The 23482-nt window shown below is 45.3% G+C and overlaps 1 protein-coding gene across 12 annotated transcripts in view; it reads right to left on the reverse strand.

The window, feature by feature from the left end:
• LSM14A (LSM14A mRNA processing body assembly factor) overlaps window positions 1-23279 on the reverse strand; it is a 55705-nt gene extending 32426 nt beyond the window's left edge. For 4 of the 12 annotated variants that reach the window (XM_040976455.1, XM_040976462.1, XM_040976456.1 and 1 more), the window contains exon 1: window positions 22928-23279. In XM_040976455.1, the coding sequence (XP_040832389.1) occupies window positions 22928-23048 (121 nt within the window). In that variant the 5' untranslated portion in view covers window positions 23049-23279. The remainder of the gene's footprint in view (window positions 1-22927) is intronic. The other 8 variants (XM_040976466.1, XM_040976463.1, XM_040976459.1 and 5 more) reach the window with 3 other exon arrangements.
• Window positions 23280-23482: the final 203 nt, after the last annotated feature.

A 23482-nucleotide genomic window follows, 5' to 3' on the forward strand; every position in this document is an offset into this window, starting at 1 on the left:
AATGAGATTAAATCTATGGGTTCTGAGTAATCATCCTCCGTAATGTAAATGAGCTTCATTTGATCAGTTAAAGTCTTGAACAACAACTGACACTTCCTCTGAGCAAGAACTCTGCCAGTCGGCTCTGCAGATTTCAGATTTACCAGGTTTGCCTGACCCCGTGAGCCAATTCCTTGAAGCACATCTCTGTAGCTGTGCATGCATTTGCTTTCTGTTGATTCTTTTTCTCTGAAGAACCCTAACTAATGCACACACTCAGGCGAAATTTAGAGTCATTATGTGTGGTTAGCGGGCAAGGCAGAGGGCAGAAAATTGGATCTATGTACTAAAAACAATGAGCTTGCTTGGAACTTAAATTTTCGAGAATAGACTGGGATCTTACAACTGATACTTGGTCAATAAAGTTTGAACTTTAATAAGACTGTCATAATTTTTTTTTTCCCAGAAGATCTACTTATTCATTTGAAAGAGTTAGAGAGATCTTCCATCTGCTGGTCCACTTCTCAAATGGCCTTAGCGCCCAGGACAACACCAGGATCACGTCTTCCCCGTGAGTACAGGGCCCCAGGCACCTGGGCCGGAAGTGGAGCAGCCACTTGCACCAATGCCCATGTGTGACGCTGGCACTTATCGTCATTGATCCTAGCCCAGATCTCAGCTTACTTGGCTTGGTTTTCTCAATTTACTGTTAGTGTTTCCTGGATACTTCAGTAGCTAATTTGTCCTCACATTTTGATACTGGACACCTTTTTCTTTTTCTTTATCAGTCGATATTAAAACCTAATACACAGAGAGACAAACCGAAATTGGGAGCCAGTGCCATGGTGTAGCATGTTAAGATTCTGCTTGAGGCACCTGCATCCTATAGGGGCACTGGTTCAAGTCCAGGCTACCCAACTTTGGATCCAGTTCCCTATTGATGGCCTGGCAAGGTAGTGAAAGATGGCCTGGTGCTCGGGTCACTGCCCCCATATGGGAGATCCGGAAGAGGCTCCTGGCTCTTGGCTCTCAATCCACCTAGATCCTGCTAGTGTGAATCAGTAGGTGGAAGCTCTATTTGTAACTGTGCCTTTGAAATAAAAAATAAAAAAATTGGCCCGGTATGATAGCACAGTGGTTAAAGCCCTCGCCTTGTATGCGCCGGGATCCCACATGGTCGCCAGTTTTAATCCCAGTGGCCCTGTTTCCCATCCAGCTCACTGCTTGTGGCCTGGAAAAGCAGTCAAAGACGGCCCAAATTCTTAAAAAACAAAAAAAAAGAGAGAGAGAGAGAGAGACTGTTTAGGCCTATTGTTTAAACTGCATCAGTCTACTCCCAGAAATGCCCACCTTTTGCACACCTGCACTATTCCTGGGCTCCTGCACTGCTACCTACACAACCTTCTTTCTGGTAGCGAGTATTGCCACACTGTATGGACACCTCTGCCCTGGCCAGTTCTGCACTGGGCATCCCTGACAGGGCGTGCCATTCCTGTCCTCCTCTGTAACGCTCTTAGTATGCTCAGCCCTGTCGGGTCTCAAGTGCCACGGACTCCAGTATAGCACAGCTGCTGTAGCTCCAGAATTCACAATCCAGGTGACTTCTCCCTCACCCATCCTCCCCTACTCCCTTTAAAAAAATATTTTCATTTGAAAGACAGAGACAGGGGACAGAAAGGTCTTCCATCAGCTGGTTCGCCCCCCAAATGGAGGCAATGGCCAGAGCTGAGCTGACCTGAAGCTGAGAGCCTGGAGCTACCTGCAGGTCCCCCACGTGGGTGCAAGGGACCCAAGCACTCAAGCCATCATCCACTGCTTTCCCAGGCCATATACAGAGAGCTGCATTCTAAGTGGAGAAGCTAGGACGCAAACCAGTGCCCACTACTGATTGTCGGCTCTTGCCGATTAGCTTGATATGCTACCACATCAGCCCCTCCCTCACTAAAAAGATTTATTTTAAAACATGCTCTTGGTTCACTCTCCAAATGACCTGAACAATCAGGACTGAGCCCGAGCTCCACCCTGCTCTCTCACATGGGGGGGAAGGATCCAAGCACTTGTCCTTCGATGCCTTCCCAGGAGAAGTAGCAAAGGCAGGGCTGAAGTGGAAGCTGAGTCGATAGTACCTGAATTTCGGAAACCAATGTCAGTTCCAAGTGGCGGCTTAACCTGCTTGCCCACATGGCCTTCCCGCAACTTCAACTTCTCAAATTCTAAAGGTTAAAGTTCCTTCATGTTTGACTAAAAATTATAGGCCATATTGTTAGACTCCATTTGTTCTTTTCACCGTAACATTTTATTTTCTTCACTCATTTTAGAAAGAGATTTATTTTCATTTATTTGAAAGGCAAAGATACAAAGGAGAGAGATCTTGCATCCGCTGGATAGGTAACACTCTAGATGGCCAGGTCTGTGTCCGGTTGAGGTCAGGAGCTTCTTCCAAGCCTTCCACATGGTTGCAGAAACCCAAATACTTGGATTACATTAGCTGGATTGGAAGTGAAGCAGCCGGGTGCTGGTTCTAATCCTGGTGGCTCCACTTCCCATCCAGCTCCCTGCTTGCAGCCTGGAAAAGCAGTGAATGATGGCCCAAAGCAGTGAGACCCTGCAACCGTGTGGGAGATCTGGAAGAGGCTCTGGGTTCCTGGCTTCAGATTGGCTCAGCTCTGGCAGTTGTGACCACTTCGGGAGTGAGTGATTGGATGGAACATCTTCCTCTTCATATATCTTGACTGTCCAGAAAAAAGAATAAATATTTAAAAAAAAATCCACAGGGCCCGGCACGGTGGCCTAGCGGCTAAAGTCCTCATTTTAAACGTGCCAGAATCCCATATGGGCATCGGTTTTAGTCCTGGCAGCTCCACTTTGCATCCAGCTCCCTGCTTGTGGGCTGGAAAAGCAGTCAAGGATGGCCCAAAGCCTTGGGAGCCTGTACCCGTGTGGGAGACCTGGAGGAAGCTCCTGGCTCCTGGCTTCGGATCGGCACTGCTCCTGCTGTTGAGGTCACTTGGGGAGTGAATCGGACAGATTTTCCTCTCTGTCTCTTCTCCTCTCTGTATATCTGACTTTGCAATAAAAATAAACCTTTAAAAAAATCCACAAAAACAATATGAAATTTTAGAGGGTGATATAACAAATAATAATAGTTCCTTAGCATGCTTATTATAAAGCAAAAACAATTATAAAGCTCTATGAAACTACAGTTAAGAGATCTCAAAACATTTCTGTAAATTATAATAACTGATCTATCCTCATTATGAATCTGAGAAAATAAAACATCTTAATAATGTGTTCAGCTTTTAGATTGTCTTTTCCCATCAAATATGTATCAAGTTGTTCAACCATTTTCTGAACAAGAAAAAATTTTTAGAAAAGGCAATCCTTTATGTAATCAAATAGTTCATTATCTACAATCTGCTTTTCTGTCTCCCTCCTGTTTTGTGCTTTTTATACAGAAAAAGAGACCCACAGTGGGGTGGGGCAGAACGAGCCTGATATCTGCCAGTGAAACTTGTTAAGACAAGCAAGCTTGAGGAGCAGAAAACCACATTTATTTCCTCTTTCCCAATCTCTTCAAACAGCCAGACTGACTCCATCAGTTCCAGCTTTGTCCCTCGCCCCTGGTCATTCACACCAAGCTGTCAGCATGAACTTCCTGACTCTGATATGGACACTGCTCTGTTTCTTTACTGGCTACAAATTTCCTATGGCGTCTTCCAATCCACAAAGAAAACTCTGAGGTCAAGCACTAGACTCCTTCAGGTGACCAATCCTGATCTGTCAGACCTCTGCAGCTCTCTCCCCACCTGCCTGTGTTTACTCTGCAACTTAGAGGGAGAGAGGAAGAGAGTCAGGGACAATGAGAATGATTCTGCTGGCTCACTCTCCACACGTCCCACAGCAGCTGGGGGACTAAGCCAGGACAACGTCAGCAGCCCAGAGTTCCACTGGAGTCTCCAGCATGGGTAACAGCGTCTCAGTTATTTGACTCAGGTACTTGGGCCACCATCCGCTGTCTTCCCATGCACAACAATAGGAAGCAGGGATGGTAGGTCTCAAACCAGCACTTGACTATGGGCTGCCAGAGCCCCCATGGGCAGCACCCCAATGCCTGCCCCTGCACTGCTCTCTTCTGGCATCTAGCATACTATCTGGCATAGTTATAGTAGGCACTAATTCTCTTACATGATCAGCTAATAGGAAACACAGGAAAAAAAAGGGAGCAGAAGGATTAAAGTATTAGGGAAGTATTAGAGAAGTGTCCTAGAGGTGAGAGAACACCTGTGGCCCCAAAAACATCAGGACAATTAGGGGTACAGGGAGGCTAAGCCAGATGTTAAACCGAGATTAAGTCAGAAAGAAATGGACGCTTCAGGGAGGACTCACCATATCTGATTTTTAAAAGGAAACAAACAAATAAACAAACAAAAAACCCAGCAGCAGCAATGTAAATATTGGAAGGAAGACATTCTTGCCACTGAGAAATTACTGAGAAGTCTGGATCTAAAGCAAGAAGCAAAGATTTCCTACAGCATGGATAGTGACAGTACAAGGGCAAATCTTCAGCTTGAAGATAACAGAAGGGAAAAGAAGGCTACATTAGGTAAGCACTTACAGAGGGCTCCTGCTGTGAGGATGGAGGGGATAGCAGGCAGTTACGGCTTTTCTGGTCCCTGGTGGAGTTATTTTTTTAAAATCTTAAATTGTAATTCTCTCCCAGGTCTTAATCTCCCCGGAGCATTCCAAAGGCATCCTCTTACCTCGGAGGACACAGGGGCAGAATTAACATAGGAATTCACTATCTCAGAGTTGTAACAAAAGCAAGAAGTGACCCACCTAATCTCACCCCTGGGCCACATTCAGAGTTGGTACCTGAGTGATCAGCACCTCCTGAGAATAGGAGGAGGAATTTAACCAGTCCTACCCTTCTGAGGTTTGATTGGAAATCAGATGCTTTGTGAAAGATTTTGTCCTGAGATGATGCATAAAAGACACCATCTCCACCACGAACTTGGGGTTTTTCCTGAGGACATAGGGAGCCCCCTTCTGCCATCATGGCACGATCCCTTCTTCCTAAATGAAAAGTGAAAATCAAAGAAACGTACCTGAAAATCAAAAAAGGCTTTTCTGACTATGTAACATTTAAACTGATTTAAATATTTAACCACAAGAGGGGGTAAGATCTTATGAAGTTACTGAGGCAAAAGTACCCTCAGTTGATTGGAACAAAAGTGAAAGAAAAGTAGAATTAAAACCGCACAGATATGTGTGATACAACATAAAATTGATGTAAAGTCAAAGATTTGGCAAGTCCAGTTTTCCTGGAAATTCTTACCAGAAAGTCACAGAAAGATTTTAACAAAATTACATGATTCTGTGTTCTGAAAAGACTTCTTGTATGTGTGATTCACACTGTAGAAAAATAGAACACCGTGAACCAGGTAAGAAGTGACAGAACTCTGGGCTATTATGGCTATGGTGGGAATCCAAAGTGGTAGATGGTGTCACAAAGTATTCAGAACACAAAGGACAAAGAACTGTCTGGACGTGCAGTCTGAGGGAAGGCAGTTATCTTCCAGCGTCTGGGTCCAGGCACTTACTTGTAAAGGCCTGAGGCCAACTCTCCTCCTCAGAAGCTCTGCCAAGGTCACAGCTTCAGTGCACTGCCTCTACTTTCAGATAAGCATTTATTTGCATATTTTCCCCAGGGTGAAGATGGCAAAGGATGGCTGCCAACAGTCTAGCCTTCATTTCATTTTCTTAAAATGTATTGATTTGTATTGGAAATGCAGATTTACCAAGACAAGGAGTGACAGAAAGAGACAGAGGTCTTGCATCCACTGGTCTACTACCCAAATGGCTTCCCTGGATGGAGCTGAGCCAATCGGAAGCCAGGAGCAGGGAGCTTCTTTCACGTGAAACGGCGCCCGTAAGGGATCCTGGCACATGCAAGGCGAGGACTTTAGCCTGGCTACCATGCCAGGCCCAATAAACAATTTAAAAGAATTTACACCAGCTGTTAAAAACAATCCCTTTCATTTGCAAGTCGAGGTAGATTAAAAAGAAAGAAAAGGCAAGATGAGGACTTGGCACACTGAAAGGAGATCATGATTAAAAACCAGTGAACAGCATCCAGGCAAAGCAACTCAACACAGCAGACAGGAGAAATTTTATTAAAATCTAACTTATAATCTAAGATAAAAGAAAACAAGAACAAGCTGTGAAATGAAAAGTGAATTAGAAAATAAAGAATATTTTTACATAAATGCTTGTAAATGCATTGGATAGCTCTGGGAACGGGAAAGAATCGGCAGCCTGCATGGCATGATGAAGTATTTTTTTGCTGAGCATATTTTGGAATATTTATATACTATGCCTTGGTTTCATGTTTAAAACACAAATATTTTAAAGACAAGATACAAGCAAATGCTGAATTATTGGGCCAGACACAAAATGAGGACGGAAAGTTAAAAGTTGAAGAAGAAAAAAATAATAAAAAGCATGGAAGAGAAATACTTTAAAATGAGTTCTTGGGTAGCAAGAGTTCAAGTTAAGAATACCCAAAGGATAAAAAAGTTTCTCTGAACTGAAGAAGGGCTTGACTATTTGCATCAACAGACACCCAAAGTCAAGGAATTTAGAAGAAAAAAAAAAGCCCTGCAGAAGTTCAAGTGGGGAGTGTGCAGGAAAACCTACCCCTAGCTCTGTTGTCTACACAGGGCAACAATTAGATTGGGATCTAACTTCTTCCAAGCAGCAGTAAATGCTAGAACAGAAGACAATGGACAACGTTTAGAGTACAATGGAAGACAGCTGGTGGGTAAGGCCAAACACTACGCATGTTGGTCAGAGAAGACCTTGCAGCAAACATGTATCTCAGAAAAATTTCAGCCAAATGAATGAAAGAGTAATGAGTTATGAAATAACTTAAGAATGTTACCTATATCAATATGCTAGTTAACTGCTTATGAAATTCTAAAAAAAAAAATCATAATGATCTCTACCTAAAACCTCAAATTACATAAAACTTGGAAAATAAGACAAAAGAACTGAGTAAGAAGACATGGGAAAGCTTTTATTTAAATTTTTAAAAACTTATTAGAGAAGAGAGACACAGACTTGTACACACAGACAGCCCCTGCAGCTGGTTTACTTTCCAAATGCATGCAATGGTCCGGGTTGGACTAGGGATAAAGCCAGGAGCTTTGGAAAACAAGGATTCCTTGAAATGCAACTGTCTGTCCTGCGGAGATGGACCTGGTGCCTATAATAACACGCATGGACTATTGACTGATGATTTATTAGGGGTAACAGACTTTATACAGAGGGTCATATAGGATTAGGGTGGAGGCATTGAGCTCATCAACAAACCCATCCACTGTTTCTATGCTTTTGTTTGGAACTCCTTTTGTCTTGTATATTCCACCAAGTGTTCTCATACACATACTTTCCACTCCACTGTTCATATACAAATGATATCCAGTCACACAAAAGGCACCCATTCAGCTGTTTATTATACAAATATTGTCCAATCAACTGTAATCCTGTGCTGCTGACCTTCTAGGGTCACATTGTCCTCCTACATGCAACAATGAACTCCATGTTAAGAACTCATTAATAGGGTCCAGCTCTGTAGCCTAGCAATTGAAGTTCTCGCCTTGTACGTGCTGGGATCCTATATGGGCGCTGCTTCATGTCCCAGCAGCCCCACTTCCATCCAGCTCCCTGCTTGTGGCCTAGGAGAGCAGTTGAGGATGGCCCAAAGCCTTGGAACCCTGCACCCATGTAGGAGACCAAGAAGATGCTTCTGGCTCCTGGCTTTGGACTGGTTCAGCTCCAACTGTTGCGGCCATTTGGGGAGTGAGTCAGTGGATGGAAGATCTCCCTGTCTGTCTCCTCCTTTCTGTATATTTGACTTTACAATAAAAATACATGAATCTTAAAAAAAAAAACCCACAATAAAAGATACCAAAGAAAATGTAACAGCCTCTTTCATCTGAGGTAGATGCATCCCAAGACTTCCAGCAGATACCTGAACCCGAGTTAGTTTCAAAAATCTACATAACAGTTTCCTCTTATACACAACACTGATGATAAAATTTAATTTATAAATTGAAAGCAGCAAGCATTAACAGCAGTAATAATGAGACACAACAAGGCTGGTGCCATGGCAAAGCAAGCTAAGTCTGCCCGCAGTGTCAGCTCTCCATATGGGTACTGGCTTGTGTCCCTAATGCTCCAGTTCTGACTCAGCTCCCTGTAAATGGTCTGGAATGGGAGTGGGAGAGCCCAAGTCCTTGGGCCTCTATACCCACGCGGGAGGCTAAAAGTAAGCTCCTGACTTCCGACTTCAGACCAGCCCAGCTCTGGCTGTTGCTACCACTCGGGGAATGAACCAGTGGACAGATCTCTCGCTCCTCTGTAAACACAGAACAATCACAATCCATTTTAACAAGGTAGGTACACGAGGTCTCTCTCTAAAATCTTACTGTTGTATAATCATCCTTCTTGGGCTGACATGTGAAGTAAGGTAAATAAAGTAGGCGTTGAGACACAGCATTAGGCTACTATCTAAGGTTGACTTGAACATGAGCACTGGGATGCCTCCACAGTGGATCTAAGAGGCAATTACTAGGAGACTAACAAGCAGGTGGTATACACAATGTGTATACACTGATCAAAACGGTGAGTCACACTTTGGGTGAGATGGAGCAAGAACGCACAGCGTACATAAGTTTCCTTCATGCTACTCAGAATGTTGCAGAATTTAAAACATGCGCTTTTTCTGGAATTTTCCATTTATTATTTTTGGGTCATAGCCTATTGACACTACAGGTAAGGGAGAACTACTGTACAGCTGTTTGATAGTTAAGGCTTATAAAGATGCAAAAACATTTTGATATTAGGAAACTAATCCATGCAATTCACACATTAAAAACAAAAGTCAAGAAAAGATAAACTTAGAAAACAAATCAGTGGTTGCCTGGGACTATAGGTAGAAGCAAATACTGACTAACCAGGCACAAAGAAATGTAAATTGGACTGTGAAGGTGGCTGCACAACTCTCAGTGTATTGCATACTTGCAAGAGGTAAATTTCTCAGCATGTAAATTATACCCAATAAAAGTGGCTATAATTTAAGAGCAAAAGGGAAAAATTATATAACAATACGGTTGTTAAAATGATATGTAAATCCACCAGTCACTAGGAGAGGAGCAGAATACTTTCTCAACAAGGATATCCAGGTCTCAGAATGTATATGTTCATTAAATGCTGCGAGTGGCATAGTACTTCCGCCCCACTGTGCAGAAGGTTCTCTAGAACTTCCATTTTGTCCTCTAGAGGACAGCATGAAATCCAGCTGCGTGAAAAAAGATTCTGAAGGTTTGACCATTATTTAAATCAACTTCCAATTAAACCTCCAGTGTTTGGCTCCACCTCTACCCTCAGTTACTCCAGTCTTGCACACTTGGACTGACTGCAGGGAACTTGTGAACCTTTCAGGGCTCTGAGAATGTGACTCAGATCACTTCTTGGCCTCATTCCCCGGCTGTTCAGCAGCAGCTCTCTCAATTTTGCTAAGTCACCTAAACTCACCAATTTGTTAGTTGGCCTCTAAAATTTTGTTGATGCTGTCTCCAAATCTACTTTATTCTTCACAGGTTTGTAACTCTAAAAATAACAACATACAAAACCCACACACGACTCTTCTCATGTAGCCTTAGCAGGGTTTGTCGAGATCTTTACCCAGCAGTCTAACTTTAATCTTGATCCTCTAAGCTGCTTTCAGTTGGGCATTCTTGCTTGTTTTACATATTAATCTGCCCAATGATAAACAAAAGGACAAATATGAAAACATAGGAATGAAGGAGAGGAAGAAAAAAAGAATATAAATGTACCCCAAGAATTAAAAAAAAAGTGGAGAGTGGGTGAGGAAAAGAAAACAAATAGCTATTAATTGGAGATTAGAGAGAAAGACTGTTGGATAAAGGATACTTAAATCTTCCTTTAGATTTACAAGGTCCACAGAAAGACACAATCACATATACACATCAATGAATTCCAAAACATCCTAGAGAAAACTGAGATTAGCATCTGGCAACACCAGAAGGATAGAAGACAACAAGGAATAAAGTCAAAGTTCACACAAAAAAAATTTGAATTGGTACCAAAAGAGCCAATCAAATTAGGAAATCAGGTTCATTAAGAAAATCTGTTACCCAGGCATTTCAAGTATTTCGTTTCCTTAGTTTAAAAAGATGCACAAATAAAAACGATGGGTGAAAAAAAATAGTAAGAGACCAAGTTTGGAAAGAAACAGGAATCCCAGACAGAGTTTGAACAGACTAGAGACAAAGACGGGACCAGAATAAAGTAGCAGAGGAGGCAAGAGATGACATCTGAGGCCGGCTCTGAAAGTGGAGCTGACAGGTTCAGATCACATAAGAATAAGACAGAAGGGAAAGAAGAAGGGAGAAGGAAGAAGGAGAAACACGGAAAAGAGAAAGAAGTGGAGGGGAGATGGGAGGGTGAGGAATTAAGGACTATTATTGAATTAGGTGAGGAAGGTGCTGGAAGAACCGGTTTAGGACACTGAAATGAGACGCTGAGTACAAACTGATCCTTCTCCCCTGTGGGTGGTGAGGGCCCAGTCAGGCCATCTTCTGTTGTTTCTCCCAAGCTATCAGGCAGGGAATTGGATTAGAAGTGAAGCAGCTTGGACATGAACTGGTGGTTGTGGCCAAGGACATATACTGATCATAATGACTGACTGACTGCTCACAGAAATTTCAAAGATTTACTAATTCGAAAGGAACAGTGACAGAGATCTTCCAAAACCACTAGTTTCCTATCCAGATGGCTGTAATGGCCAGTGCTGGGCCAGCTCACAGAATTTAAACAGTTCTATAAAGAGGGAGGTCAAATTGTAATGGATATGAAGAAAAGTGAAAAGTAAGATTAACAGATTCCAAGGTGGGGTCTGGCACAATGGCCTAGCGGGAAAATACTTGCATCCATTTCCCTTGCAGCTAGAGCAGTAGAGGATGGCTCAAACCCTTGGGACACTGCACTGATGTGAGAGACCCAGAACTTCCTGGCTCCTGGCTTAGGATTGGATTGGCTATGCTCCGGCAGCTCTGGCCAATGTGGCTACCTGGGCAGTGAACCAGTAGACAGAAGATCTTTCTTTATCTCCTTCACATCTGCCTTTCCAATAAAAATAAATAAATCTTAGAAGAGATTATAGGTCATCTCTCTTGGAATGGTGCATACAGTTGCGGTACTAGAGACTGGGCATCTAGACAGAGATAGAAATGGAGACTAGAAATAACATGATAGCCATTACATTAGAGTAGGTTAAGCAAGCACCCACAAAAAACCAGTCACTTTTAAAAGTAAGTAAGTAAGTATTGTATGACTCTGAAAAAGGCATTAATATCCCTACCAAAAAGCTCAAATAGCTAAAGCTAAATAATAAATAACATGGGGTTGACATGGGGTGGCAAATAAGACTAATCATCTCTGCCTGTGGAACCGGCACCCCGTGTGGATCCCATAGGCTTCACCTATGATCCAGCTCCTTGCTAACAGCCTGGAAAAGCAGCAGAGGATGGCCCGGGGCAGTGGACCCCAGCACCCAAGTAGGACACCTGGAAGTAGATCCTGGCCCTTAGCTTTGAACTCTGGGCCACTGCAGCCATTTGTGAAATGAACCAGCAGATGGAAGATCTCTCTCTCTCTGTAATTCTAATTTTCAAGTAAAATAATCTTTTTAATTATTAAGAAAAGTTATCAACAAAGCTAAATAACTTATCCATGGTACAAGAGATGCTAAGTACTCCAATTGATTTTTTTCGGGTCACATTTAATTCCAAAAACAAAAGCCAGACAAATTAATAATCAGCTCCTAGTGGATAAGCTATTTATTTATTTTAATTATTAATTATTTGTATGCAGCTGGTTAGGGTGATTAGGGTTAAGGGCTACAGGAAGGTGGGTGAGATCATCATTTCTACATTCTCTTTTTTTCCTTCCTGTATGTGGGGGAAGAAGGAAGACAGGAGAGAAGCCAGATCCAGCCTCTCAAACACCTCCAGCACCTGGGGTTCAGCCTCCCAACATCACCCCAGGGTCCCCAATGTGGGGCGTGATTTAGGGTCCTGCTCACGAGGTTTCTATAGTTCAATAGTTTCAAATTATTGCTGGGCCCGGCGCGGTGGCACAGTGGTTAAGGTCTTCCCCTTGCATGCCCGGGATCCCATATGGGCACCGGTTCTAATCCCGGCAGCACCGCTTCCCATCCAGCTCCCTGCTGTGGCCGGGGAAAGCAGTCGAGGATGCCCAAAGCTTTGGGACCCTGCACCCGCGTGTGGGAGACCCGGAAGAGGCTCCTGGCTTTGGTCGGCTCAGCTTCAGCTGTTGTGCCACCTGGGGAGTGAATCATTGGACGGAAGATCTTCTCTGTCTCTCCTCTCTGTATATCCGCCTTTCCAATAAAAATAAAATAAATCTTAAAACAAAACAAATTACTGCTGATTTTGCCACTCCAAGCACAAGGAAATCTCTCCAGAATCCACTGGCTGTCACAGTCCACCTTAGAGTCTCCATTTGCCCAGTTATTCACTGCAAACACTTGGCTGGGGTAGCTGATCAATTCATTCTGTTCTGCTTCCTCTGTTGTGGTACCAGGTGTCCTCTGCAGGTTCCGATGGACTGCCATATCCTCTATGATGCTATCCAGTGCTCCGTCTAAGCCACTGAGGAGGCTCAGTTCTGACACATGCACTCCACAGTCAAACTATGGAACCTGCAATTCTCTCCATGGTTGGGATTCTGAATCCCGCAGTTCAGTTGCAGGGATCTCCAAAGAAACTTCATCTGAAGTGATCCCAGACCTGATTCTCGTGTGTGCTTGCCTGTACAGGGTCCAGCACAGTCCGCTGCCTCGATGAGCCTATGCACATGCTGTTGCTTGCAACTGCTGGGTCAGTTTTGCCTCCAGCCCTGTCTTTTACAGAAACCAATGTGTACTGCAGCCCAGCTCGATCCTGCCATCACACACTTGGTCTTCATGGACACTAGTGGGAGCTGCAGCCTAGCCAGAGCGACCCACAATAACCCCCACCAGGTCAGCCCCCTGCCCTGGTTCCTGTGCTTGCCAGTATATACAGCAGATTGATCCAACCTGTCCCACATGCCATTCAGCTCTCACAAGTCAATGGCATTGAAGCCTAGTTTAACTCAATCACTATCCAGCCCACACACCTGCTGGCAGGTGCCACTCTCTGTCTAGTCATGCCTGTCGCTAGTCTCGGTTCTCATGCTCACCAGTGGGAGTGGTAACCCACAAGGGAGGTGCCTAATGTTTCCTTAATGGACCTGTTCCCACTTCCAGATCTTGCACTCTCCAGTAGTTCTGCAGCTGAACCTGACAGAATTTGTACCCTCTGTCCTCTTGCCAGCACCTGCCACCTGATGCTGCAGCAAAGCCCAACCAACCCACACTTACTGTGACTTATGCATGCACCAATAGGAACAGTCAGCCCAGCCTGACTTTCCCCTGATTCAGCCCACATGATGCCAACAGGTGTTGTAGCCCTGCCCAGTCTTGTCTGCCCCCATTTCATCTCACGATCTCCAGTGGGAGTGGTGGTCCAGCAGGGGAATGCCATGCAGTCCCCCTGCTGGCTTCGCCCCTCCCCCTCACATGTGCTGGCTGGGTGCTGCGGTCCAGTCTGGCATGGCCCACCTCTCCTTGACATTTGCCAGTGGGTGCTATAGCCTGGCTGGGCCCAGCCCAGCCAGCCCTCAGTCCTGACCCTAAAGTGAACTGGCTTGTGTTGCGGCCTAATCTGGCCTGATCCACACTCCATTCTGGTGCTTGGATTTGTCAACAGGTGATATGAACTGGCCCAACCTGGTCTGCCCCCAACTTGCACCAAATGTATGCCAGGAGTGAATGGTACTCCCAGGGTACCATTCCCTGGCCTGGCCTGGTCTGGGCTGCTCCCTATTGTGGTTCTTTGTGCTCACCTGCAGGGACTATGTTCCAACAGAGGAGTTGCCCAAGCTCCTGTCAGAACCTCTCCCAACGCCAGATCTCGTGCACACACTGTTGGGTTCATGCGCCAGCCCTACTCAGTCCACCTCTTGTCCTAGCAGGAACAGTGGCTTTTTCTGACTGGACTTCAACCCATTTCGGTTTTTACTGTTGTGTGTTACAGCCCAGCCAAGCCTAGTCCACACCCAGACACAGCTCACACATTGCTCAGCATGGGCAGAGACCTAGCCTACCCTGGTTCTCATGTGCATCAGTTGGTGCTGGAGTCTAGCCCAGTCTGGTGCACCCAGAGCCAGCCCACACTTGTGCCAAGGAATACTAGAGTCATGCTCAGACTAGACAGCAGCCCCCACTCTAGCATTTGCACTCACCAGTGGGAGCCACAACCCACCCATGACGTCCCCTTTGCTCCTCAACCAGGTCTGTTCCCGGCCATAGATCTTGCATGTGCCAGTGGTTTCTCTGATCCAGCTTAACATAGTCCCTCTTCTATCTTGGCCTTTCCCTTTGGATGCTGTAGCCTGGCTTGACCCAGCCTGCTCCCAGTCCCAACTCTCACTGGCAGGTACTGCAACCTGGCCCTGCTCAGTCTGCTCCCATCCCTGGCTCATGCAAATCGGTAGCCTGCACCTAGCTTTTGTGTGGCCTGGTATGTGGTGGTCAGCAATGTTCCATGCTAACAAGCCCAACTCCAGATTTCCATGTGGACTGGTGCATGAATCTGACCCATACAGATCTTGCAGTCTCTCCCTTCCAAACCACCATGTCTCAGTTTCCTTGCTTACCTCCAAGTACCGTGGCCCTGTCGTTGAGTGTCCCTCAGTATTCATTCCTAACCTACATGTACTGTGGCCTTATCCATGGAAGTCCCAAGGCAGTACTTCCAGATCCCCAAGACCCCAGAAAAGCTTGCTGCCAGGCGGCTGGTTCTGTTGTCGCTCTGGCTGCCCACAAGCCCAAGATTCACCCACCATTTGGCAGTGGTGACCAGGGGAGCTAGGATCCCCAGCAGGAAGCCTGGCTTGGCTTGGGTTCTCCCAGCCTGAATCTCAGACACCTGCATCTCTGAGCAATTCACCTGAAGCTATTTTTACAAATCAACTCAAACTTTTTCTCAAGGATATACTAGTTTTATGTTTTTTTTTTTTTTTTTTTAACTGAAAGGCAGAATTAGAGAAGGAAGGAGAGACAGGAGAGAGGTTTTCATCCACTGGTTCACTCCCAAATGGCTGAACTGGCTGCAGCTGAGCCAACCTGAAGCCAAAGACCAGGAGCTCTTTTAAAGAAAAGGTCTCCCATGCAGATCTAGGGTCCCAAGGACTTCAGCCATCCTCCACTGCTTTCCCAGGCCCTAAGAAGGAAGCTGGGTTAGAAGTGGAGCAGCTGGAACATGAACTGGCAACTTTATGGATACTGGTGCTGCAGACAGAGGCTTAGCCTACATTGTCCAGTTATGGTAAAGCAGGTAGAGCTGCCCATATGGCTACCAGTTCATGTCCTGGCTGCTTTTTACTTCCAATCCAGTTCCATGATAATGATCTAGGAAAAGCAGAGGAGCAAAATCCCAGTGTTTGGGGTCCCTGCCACCCATGTGGGAGACCAGACGCAGCCCATGGTTTTGGCCTGGCTTAATACTTGCTGTTGCAATCATCTGAGTGGTGAAGTAGTGGATGGAAGATCACTCTTTCTCTCTTTCAAATAAAGTAACTAATTTTAAAAAAGTAATTTTGTGACACTGGGTTAAATACAAAAAATCTTGCTATGTTTTATGCAAAGGTTTCTTTACTTTTCCTATTTCTTTCCTTCAGGCTTACGTTGTTTTCTTTACTTCAATCAGAAGTCTTGTCACCTCATTGTACCAGAACAGTTCGTTTTTGGCACCTGACTTTAGACCCCAGAATTACTCAAGTACATAGCAACAATGAACTGTTTCCAAGGCTTCAAGTTCTGGCAAAGTCTCTAAATAGGGCAACCAAAAGAAACTGCAGCTTAAAGTTTCACTAGACCTTTGTCATTTTAGGTAGTGATTTTGTAAATTGCTAGATGTACACTGCCAAGTCACGCAAAAAAAAAAAAAAAAGATGCCATAAACAATCTAAGAATTTCATCTATCACACAAAGCTCTTCCACTTGTTCTATGGGAGCTAGTTTATAACTATGTGGTCATTAGCAATCAAGAAATGGATAAGAGCCATGCCACTTTTGCCATAAGATTTTATTCTTCTGTATTCACACTCACTGAAGTTTTCCAAAATTCCTTGTTAAGGGTGAGTGTTACGGAGGGTGCGTTGCTTTTTTCATTTTAAATGGAAACGCAACAGTAAACATGAAAAGGCATTATTTGGAGCTACCCTTAAGAAGCATCTGCATTAAGATGCTAAAATGCTAAATCATTTCTATTTACTTCTCCACTTAATAAACATTCATTCACCCCACAAACTCAGGCTCTAGAAGGGGCAGGGAAGGTGAAGGCAGACAACAAACACATATGCAAATAAGCGATGCTGACCTGGTGTAGATCATGATCGGTGCTGGGAAGAAAACACACAGAGCCGCGTCAGACCACAGGCTGCACCACACTGCCACCCGAGTACCTCTAGTCACACCCACACTCTACACAAATCCGCCACCCGAGTACCTCTAATCACACCCACACTCTACACAAACCCACCACCCGAGTACCTTTAGTCACACCCACACTCTAACACAAACCCCTTCCTCAGGTCAGACTTCTGCTGTTCACTTAGTTTCTAACGCTTAAAGCTCAACAAACTTTCAGTTTCACTTTACACAACTAGAGCTACTTCGCAAAATCTCTAGAAAATGAGGCACCACGTCCCCTTAGCAGAACTCCACAAGACTTAGCAAGACTTCTGATCATACAACTTATCATCCACATTGGAACACTTTCAGGACAGAAAAGTGATTTTTTAAAAAAGCCATTATGCCAGAAAAGGCATAAACAAGGGACTTTCTGGCAGGGCAACCCAGATCATAATTATATGCCACACCAAATGCAACCAGTCAAAAATGTCAAGAGCAGGTCACAATTCTAGATATATTTTAAATTTTAAGTAGTATCCAAGTAACTGACCTAAATTATGCAGCATATAAACCAAATAAATCCTTTACTAGATATCTAAATACTGATTATCTTACACAAAATAAGTTTCTGCTATGTTTACACAAAATAAGTTTCTGCTAAGTTTCTACTACAGAAAAACAAAAACAAAAAGAAGTTGAGGGCCTGGCGGCGTGGCCTAGCGCCTAAAAGTCCTTGCCTTGAATGTGCCAGGATCCCATACCGGCAGCTCCACTTCCCATCCAGCTCCCTGCTTGTGGCCTGGGAAGGCAGTCGAGGATGGCCCAAAGCTTTGGGACTCTGCACCTGTGTGGGAGACCTGGAAGAAGTTCCTGGCTCCTGGCTCCGGATCGGCATAGCATTGGCCATTGCGCTCACTTGGGGAGTGAATCATCAGACAGAAGATCTTCCTCTGTCTCTCCTCCTCTATGTATATCTGCCTTTTCAATAAATAAATAGAAACCTTAAAAAAAAATAAATAAAAAACTTAAAAAATAAAAGAAGTTGAAAAAGACCAAAATACCTACATAATAGGATAGGAAAAAAAGATATTAAAAAAAGATATTAAAAAAAGATATTAAAAAAAAGGTCAAAAAGGGGCCAGCACTGTAACATAGTGGGTAAAAGCTTCTACCTGCAGCAACAGGATTCCATCTGGGTATCCTTCCTGCTTCACTTCTGACCCAGTTACCTGCTACTGCGCCTGAGAAAGCAACAAAAGTGCTTGGGTCCTGGCACTCAAGAGAGACAGGAGGAAGCTCCTGGCTCCTGTCTGGTCCAGCCCTGGCCATTCCAGCCATTTGGGAAGTGCATCAGCAGATGGAAGACCTGTCTCTCTGTCTCTCTCTCATTGCATTTTCCAAAATAAACAGACAAATAAATAAATAAATAAACCTTAAAGATCCCACTGACCATAAAAGATAAATGTGTACATCCCAGTGAATTTCATCCAAACAAGAACTCTAGAACATCAAATGGAAAGATATTCACAATATATACACTAAGGACTGACATAGAACACAGAACTCTACAAAGAGAGGTATTTCAATTAGAAAAGGAAAAAGATTTCAAAAGGCATGCCATGAAAAATGAAATACAAATCAAAACGGTCAAGACATGAAAGCACACAACCTCATCAGTAATAAGGGAAATGAGGATTAAATCTATATGTAACTACATACTCACGAGACTGGTATCACATACGGGATACAAAGTACTGTTGATGAGGGATATAGAATATCATTAACTGATACAGGTATACACTCCCTAAGATCCTGCAATTCAAATCTTAAGTTGATACTGTAAAGATGCAGCAGTGCACTTACACATAAATGTCATCGACTAGGAACGATCCAAATGGCAACTGCAGACTATCCAGAACTGTTAACATGAGACACATGAGTTTTAGTCATAAAGGAAAACATTGCAACAACAAAAACAAAAAATAAACTAGTAAGTGACAAATGTCAGAATAAGACAGTAGAGGTCACAATGTTGGAAGACGCAGGTTAGGCTACAAGAGGCTTTTGGGATGCTGGCAGGTGACTGTCCCTGAGTGGTGCTTAGTTACAAGAATCTGGACTTGAAATAATGCTTTTGTCTTGCCTACCGGTTCAGCATGTATGGCTCTATTTTAGAATAAAAAAGAATAATAGTAATAAAACAACAAAATTCTAAAGAAAATTTTCAGATCAAATTTTTAAAAAGATTTAAATTTTAATTGGAAAGTCAGATATAAAGAGAGGATGAGATGCAGAGGAAGATCTTCCATCCGATGATTCACTCCTCAAGTGACCAGAATGACTGGGGTTGAGCCAATCTGAAGCCAGGAGCCCGGAGCATCTTCTGCCTCTCCCACACGGGCACAGGGGCCCAAGGCTTTGGGCCGACTTGGACTACTTTCCCAGGACACAAGCAGGGAGCTGGATGGGTAGTGGGGCCGCTAGGATTAGAATCAGCGCCCATGTGGGATCCCAGCTTGTGCAAAAAGAGGACTTTAGCCATGAGGCTACTGTGCTGGGTCCTAATTCTTTTTTTTTTCCCTAAAGATTTATTTATTTTATTGGAAAGGCAGATCAGATTTACTGAGAGACAGAAACATCTTCCAACCTTCCACGAATGGCCAGAGCTAAGCCATCTGAAGAAGGAAACAAAACAAGAGCTCATTCCAGGTCTTGCATGCGAGTGCAGGGTCCCCAGGTTTCAGGCCATTCTCCAGTGCTTTTCCAAGCCAGAAGCAGGGAGCTGGCAGGCAAGTGGAGAAGCCAGGACACGAACCAATGCCCTTTTGGAATCCCAGCATTTGTAAGGTGAGGATTTAGCCACTGAGTCATCCTGCTGGCCCCCTCGGAGATTAAATCTTAATCCACAGCTTAAAAAGACTAATATGCGGTGGATGTTTAGCCTAGTTGTTAGGATGCTCACACCCTGTCATGGAGTATGTGGGTTCAATAGCAATCTAGCGCTCAGGAGTCCAGGCACCTCTACCAAAGCACTTCTTGGAGCAGCAGTGAGAAGCTGAGCTCCTCAGTTCCAGCTACAGGGCCTGTGGGGAGCGGACCAGGAGATGGCAAGTGCTCTAGTTCTCAAACATCATCTCCAGGTGAGAACGCCCCCACGTGGTGTTCCTAATTCCTTGAATAGCGTTCCGCCGTCTTTCCCTTCTTGGTTTGTACAGGCCGTCCTCTCCCAGGGTCTTCACATCATCATTTTCACTCACATCTTGAAAAGGTGCAATGTTCACACTGAACTTTAACCATTTCTAATTTTAAATGTGAGGTAAATGGGGTCAGGGCTGTGGTGCAGTGGAGCAGGCAAAACAGTATATTAAGAGTTGGTAACTTACAGTGCTTGCAAACCTAACTCCCAAACCCAATGCACAACACTTCATATTGCTAAAGAAAAAGTACATGAGTATTGATGCATGTGGGATTAAATATAATGACATTTGTATGAATTCAATTAAAATGTTTTTCATTTCTTGATATTAAGCAATAATACCAGAAACAAACTATTTTATGTCATATAAATTTAGTCAGTTTCACATGAGTTTAACTATTATAAATGAATATTTATTGACTCTGGAAGCAGCTAAACATGCAATTAAAACGTGGGTCATTAAACCAAAGACTTTTTAGGTCTGTGCAAAAAAGAATGCATTAACAGTACAAAAAACAAAAAGGACTGCAACTGATACTTTGAAAATCTTAACACAATACAGATTTTTTTTGTGTGTGGGGTCAGCTGGTGGATTCTGGAGATTTCGTAGTGACTGGAGTGGCGGGATCAACAGCAATTCAGAGCTGTTGAACTATCAAAACCTCATGAGCAGGCCCCTCGGAGCCATGCCCCACATCCGGGACCCTGGGATGGTTGGAAGGCTGGGTGTGGCTTCTGCCTTATCTCCCGCCTTGCCCCAGATACAGGAAGGAAAAAGAGAGAGTGTAAATAATGGTCTCACTTTCCCCTAGCCCTGGATCCTTCACACCCTAATCAACTATGTGAAAGTCATCAAAAATAAAACTTAAAAAAAACTAGAAAATAAAAGTTAGTATTAAATGCAGATTTTTTTGGGTCAGAAATAAAGGAGGCTCAGGTAACCTCACTGATAAGTCACTCAATTGAGAAGATACCTTTAAGTTCAAATTAAATAAAACAATGCGTTTGAAAGTTATTAAGCCACCTAAATGAGAAACGCATTTTCAACTGTATATGGCTCTAAGACTTCAGAGAGAACCCTTTTCAAATTTCACGAAGTCACGATAACTGAAACTCTACACAGATAAGCATCTAGGAAAAAATAATAAAATGAGGCTAAACAAAAAACTTATTTAGCAAGCATCACTAATCAAGTCTAATTTAAAAAAAAAAAAGAAATTTAAAAAAAGTATCTGAAAGGCAGAAAGCCAGAGATTTTTCACCTGTTGACTCATTCTCTGAATGCCCCCAAACCCACGGCTGGGCCGGTTCGGGCCAGCTCAATCTAGGTCTTCCACGTGGGTGGTGGGGGCCCAACCACCTGAGCCAGCACCTGCTGCCTCTCAGGTGCTGCCGCAGCAGGAAGCTGGATGGCAAATGGAGCTGGGGAACGGCTGTGCCTTCGGTCACACCCTTCATAACCAGCAAAGGGCACACACTGTCAAGTGCAATCAATTTCCCAAAGATAACCAGTAGTTGTCATGATTGTCTCATGACACAATGTTAGCTATGGCAAAAAGAGAAGTTTGGGAGTATTCCGCAGCTTACTAGTATTTTTTACAACAGACATGGGAGTAGCATTTGGCTTACTCGGGTTCTGCACCAGGCTCCAGTTTCCCTTTTAGCCTAACCTTTAACCCTAACCCTAACCCCGGGAGGCTGAGGGATGGTTTACGGATTTAGGTCCCTGCCACCCCTGTAGGAGGCCTGAACGGAGCTCCTGAGGCTGGCCTGATGGGACTCCAGCTGTTTTGGGAAATTGGGGAATTAAACCAATAGATGGAACAGCTATGCTCTCTGCCTCTCAAATTAAAAAAAATGGATACATATATTTGTTTATTTGCTAACTTCTTAAAGTACACAATTTTTAAGAATTTTCTGTAAATTCAGAGCATGCAACTATCACCGCAGGGCAACTGTGGCACTTCTCAAACCCCTCTTGTTTAGAATACAGTTATGTTACGTCCAAAGCTCTCCCACTCAGATTTACTCCAGGGCAAAGCCTAGTAGAAGGATCTAAGGAAACATCTCAAAAAGCTGTGAGACACTTGTTCGATACTGCAAAATGACTCTTCCATCAAATAACTTAAAATGTTACCCTTTCGCCATTTAGAAAAGTTCCTTTCTATCCCCAAACCTCTGTCCTTCCCGTTCCTGGCCGCCCATCACGCTACCAGATGCGCTGGAAAAAAAAACCGTCCCGTGTACCCAGGGCTCCCAACTGCTGTCTTTTGAACACCAAGCAGCTCGCTCATTTTTTCTCTCTGGTTTCCTGGCAGAGCAAAGGCCCAGCACGCTGAACGGAAGTAAAAAAAAAACAAAAAACACTGTGGTGAAACTAAACACATTACAGGGGTCGGGCTGCTTTCTCGTGAACCACCCCCACGGGGCCACTCAGGGTCCTGGGTACAAATTCGAACTCGTCTCCCCACCCAGGATCCCAGAAACAGGGCAATCGGAGAAACAGCCAGCAGGGTCCAACGTGTACCCCCCAAAGAGAGGCTTGCACAACAGGGCTAGCAAGGATTCCGGTTGAACAGGTAAATACCACAGCCCGGACCAGGGCGAAAGGGATCGGCTCCCATGGTTACCGACGGCAAGGTGGAGACCACAGGGGCGTCGCAGAGCAAACCCAAAGTTTTTGACACGTTCAAGAGTTCACCTGAGGAATATTGCCACGATCGGAAAAATCAAATACATGCGAAAAAACGGGCGCTAGGCAATCGGCACTCAACTCCAGCTGGGCGGAAAAAAAAAAATTCTTTGACTACTCCGGCTTTGTTTTGTGGCAGGAGGACACAACTACCGAATTTTCCGAGTTGGAAGACACCTCTCTCGGGGTTCTCGGACTTGATGGCCGCCCCGCCCGCCCGCCCGCCGAGCACCGAATCCCGGAGATCCCGGATTGAAGGCGCGGACCTCCGGGGCTGGACGTCCAGGAGCCCCCGGGGAGGGCCGCGGTCCGGCCGGCCTGGGCTGGGGAGGGAGCGGCTCTCCGGAGGACGGCGGAGGGAAGGGGAGAAGGGGAGAAGGGAGCGAGGCCGCGGCGCCGAGCGACGCCCGGCCCGGCCTGCCCCCGCCACCCCCCGAGGCCCGCCCCGCCGTACCTTTGGCGAGGGCTACCGTGGAGTTCTCGGTGTCGATGGTGTAGAGGATGCCCTCGTAGCGGATCTCCGCTTTGGAGATGAGGCTGATCTTGCTGCCGATGTAAGGGGTGCCCCCGCTCATGGCGCCGCCGCCGCCGCCGCCGCTTCGGGCCGCTCACAGAGAGGCAGATCCCGCGCCGCTGTCGCTGCTCCGCACGCGCGCCCGCCCGCCCGCTCGCTCCGTCGGCGCCTACAGCAGACGCCTCAGACCCAACATGGCGGCGGCGCCGGCTCCGCTACCCTCCCCCAGCCTCCCGCCCTCAGGCCGCGGCGCGGCGGCGGCGGCGGCGACAGCGGCGGCGGCGCGCGGCATGCTGGGCGGGCGAGGCCGTGCTCTCGCGAGACTCGGGAGCGGACGGTCCTCGGGGAGGCCTCAGTGAGGCTCGGGTCGCCCGGCCGGCTGCTCTGGAAGAAGTTTCGGAGGAGCGGCCGCCGAAGGGCCTCGGGTCCCCGGCGCGTGGCGAGCGGAGTGGAAACGCCCCGGAGGTGGCCTCCGCCATTTCCCGACGCCCTGTA

Source organism: Ochotona curzoniae, unplaced genomic scaffold, assembly GCF_017591425.1.
Source record: "Ochotona curzoniae isolate NIBS_2020 unplaced genomic scaffold, NIBS_Ocur_1.0 contig_2699, whole genome shotgun sequence".
NCBI lineage: Eukaryota > Metazoa > Chordata > Mammalia > Lagomorpha > Ochotonidae > Ochotona > Ochotona curzoniae.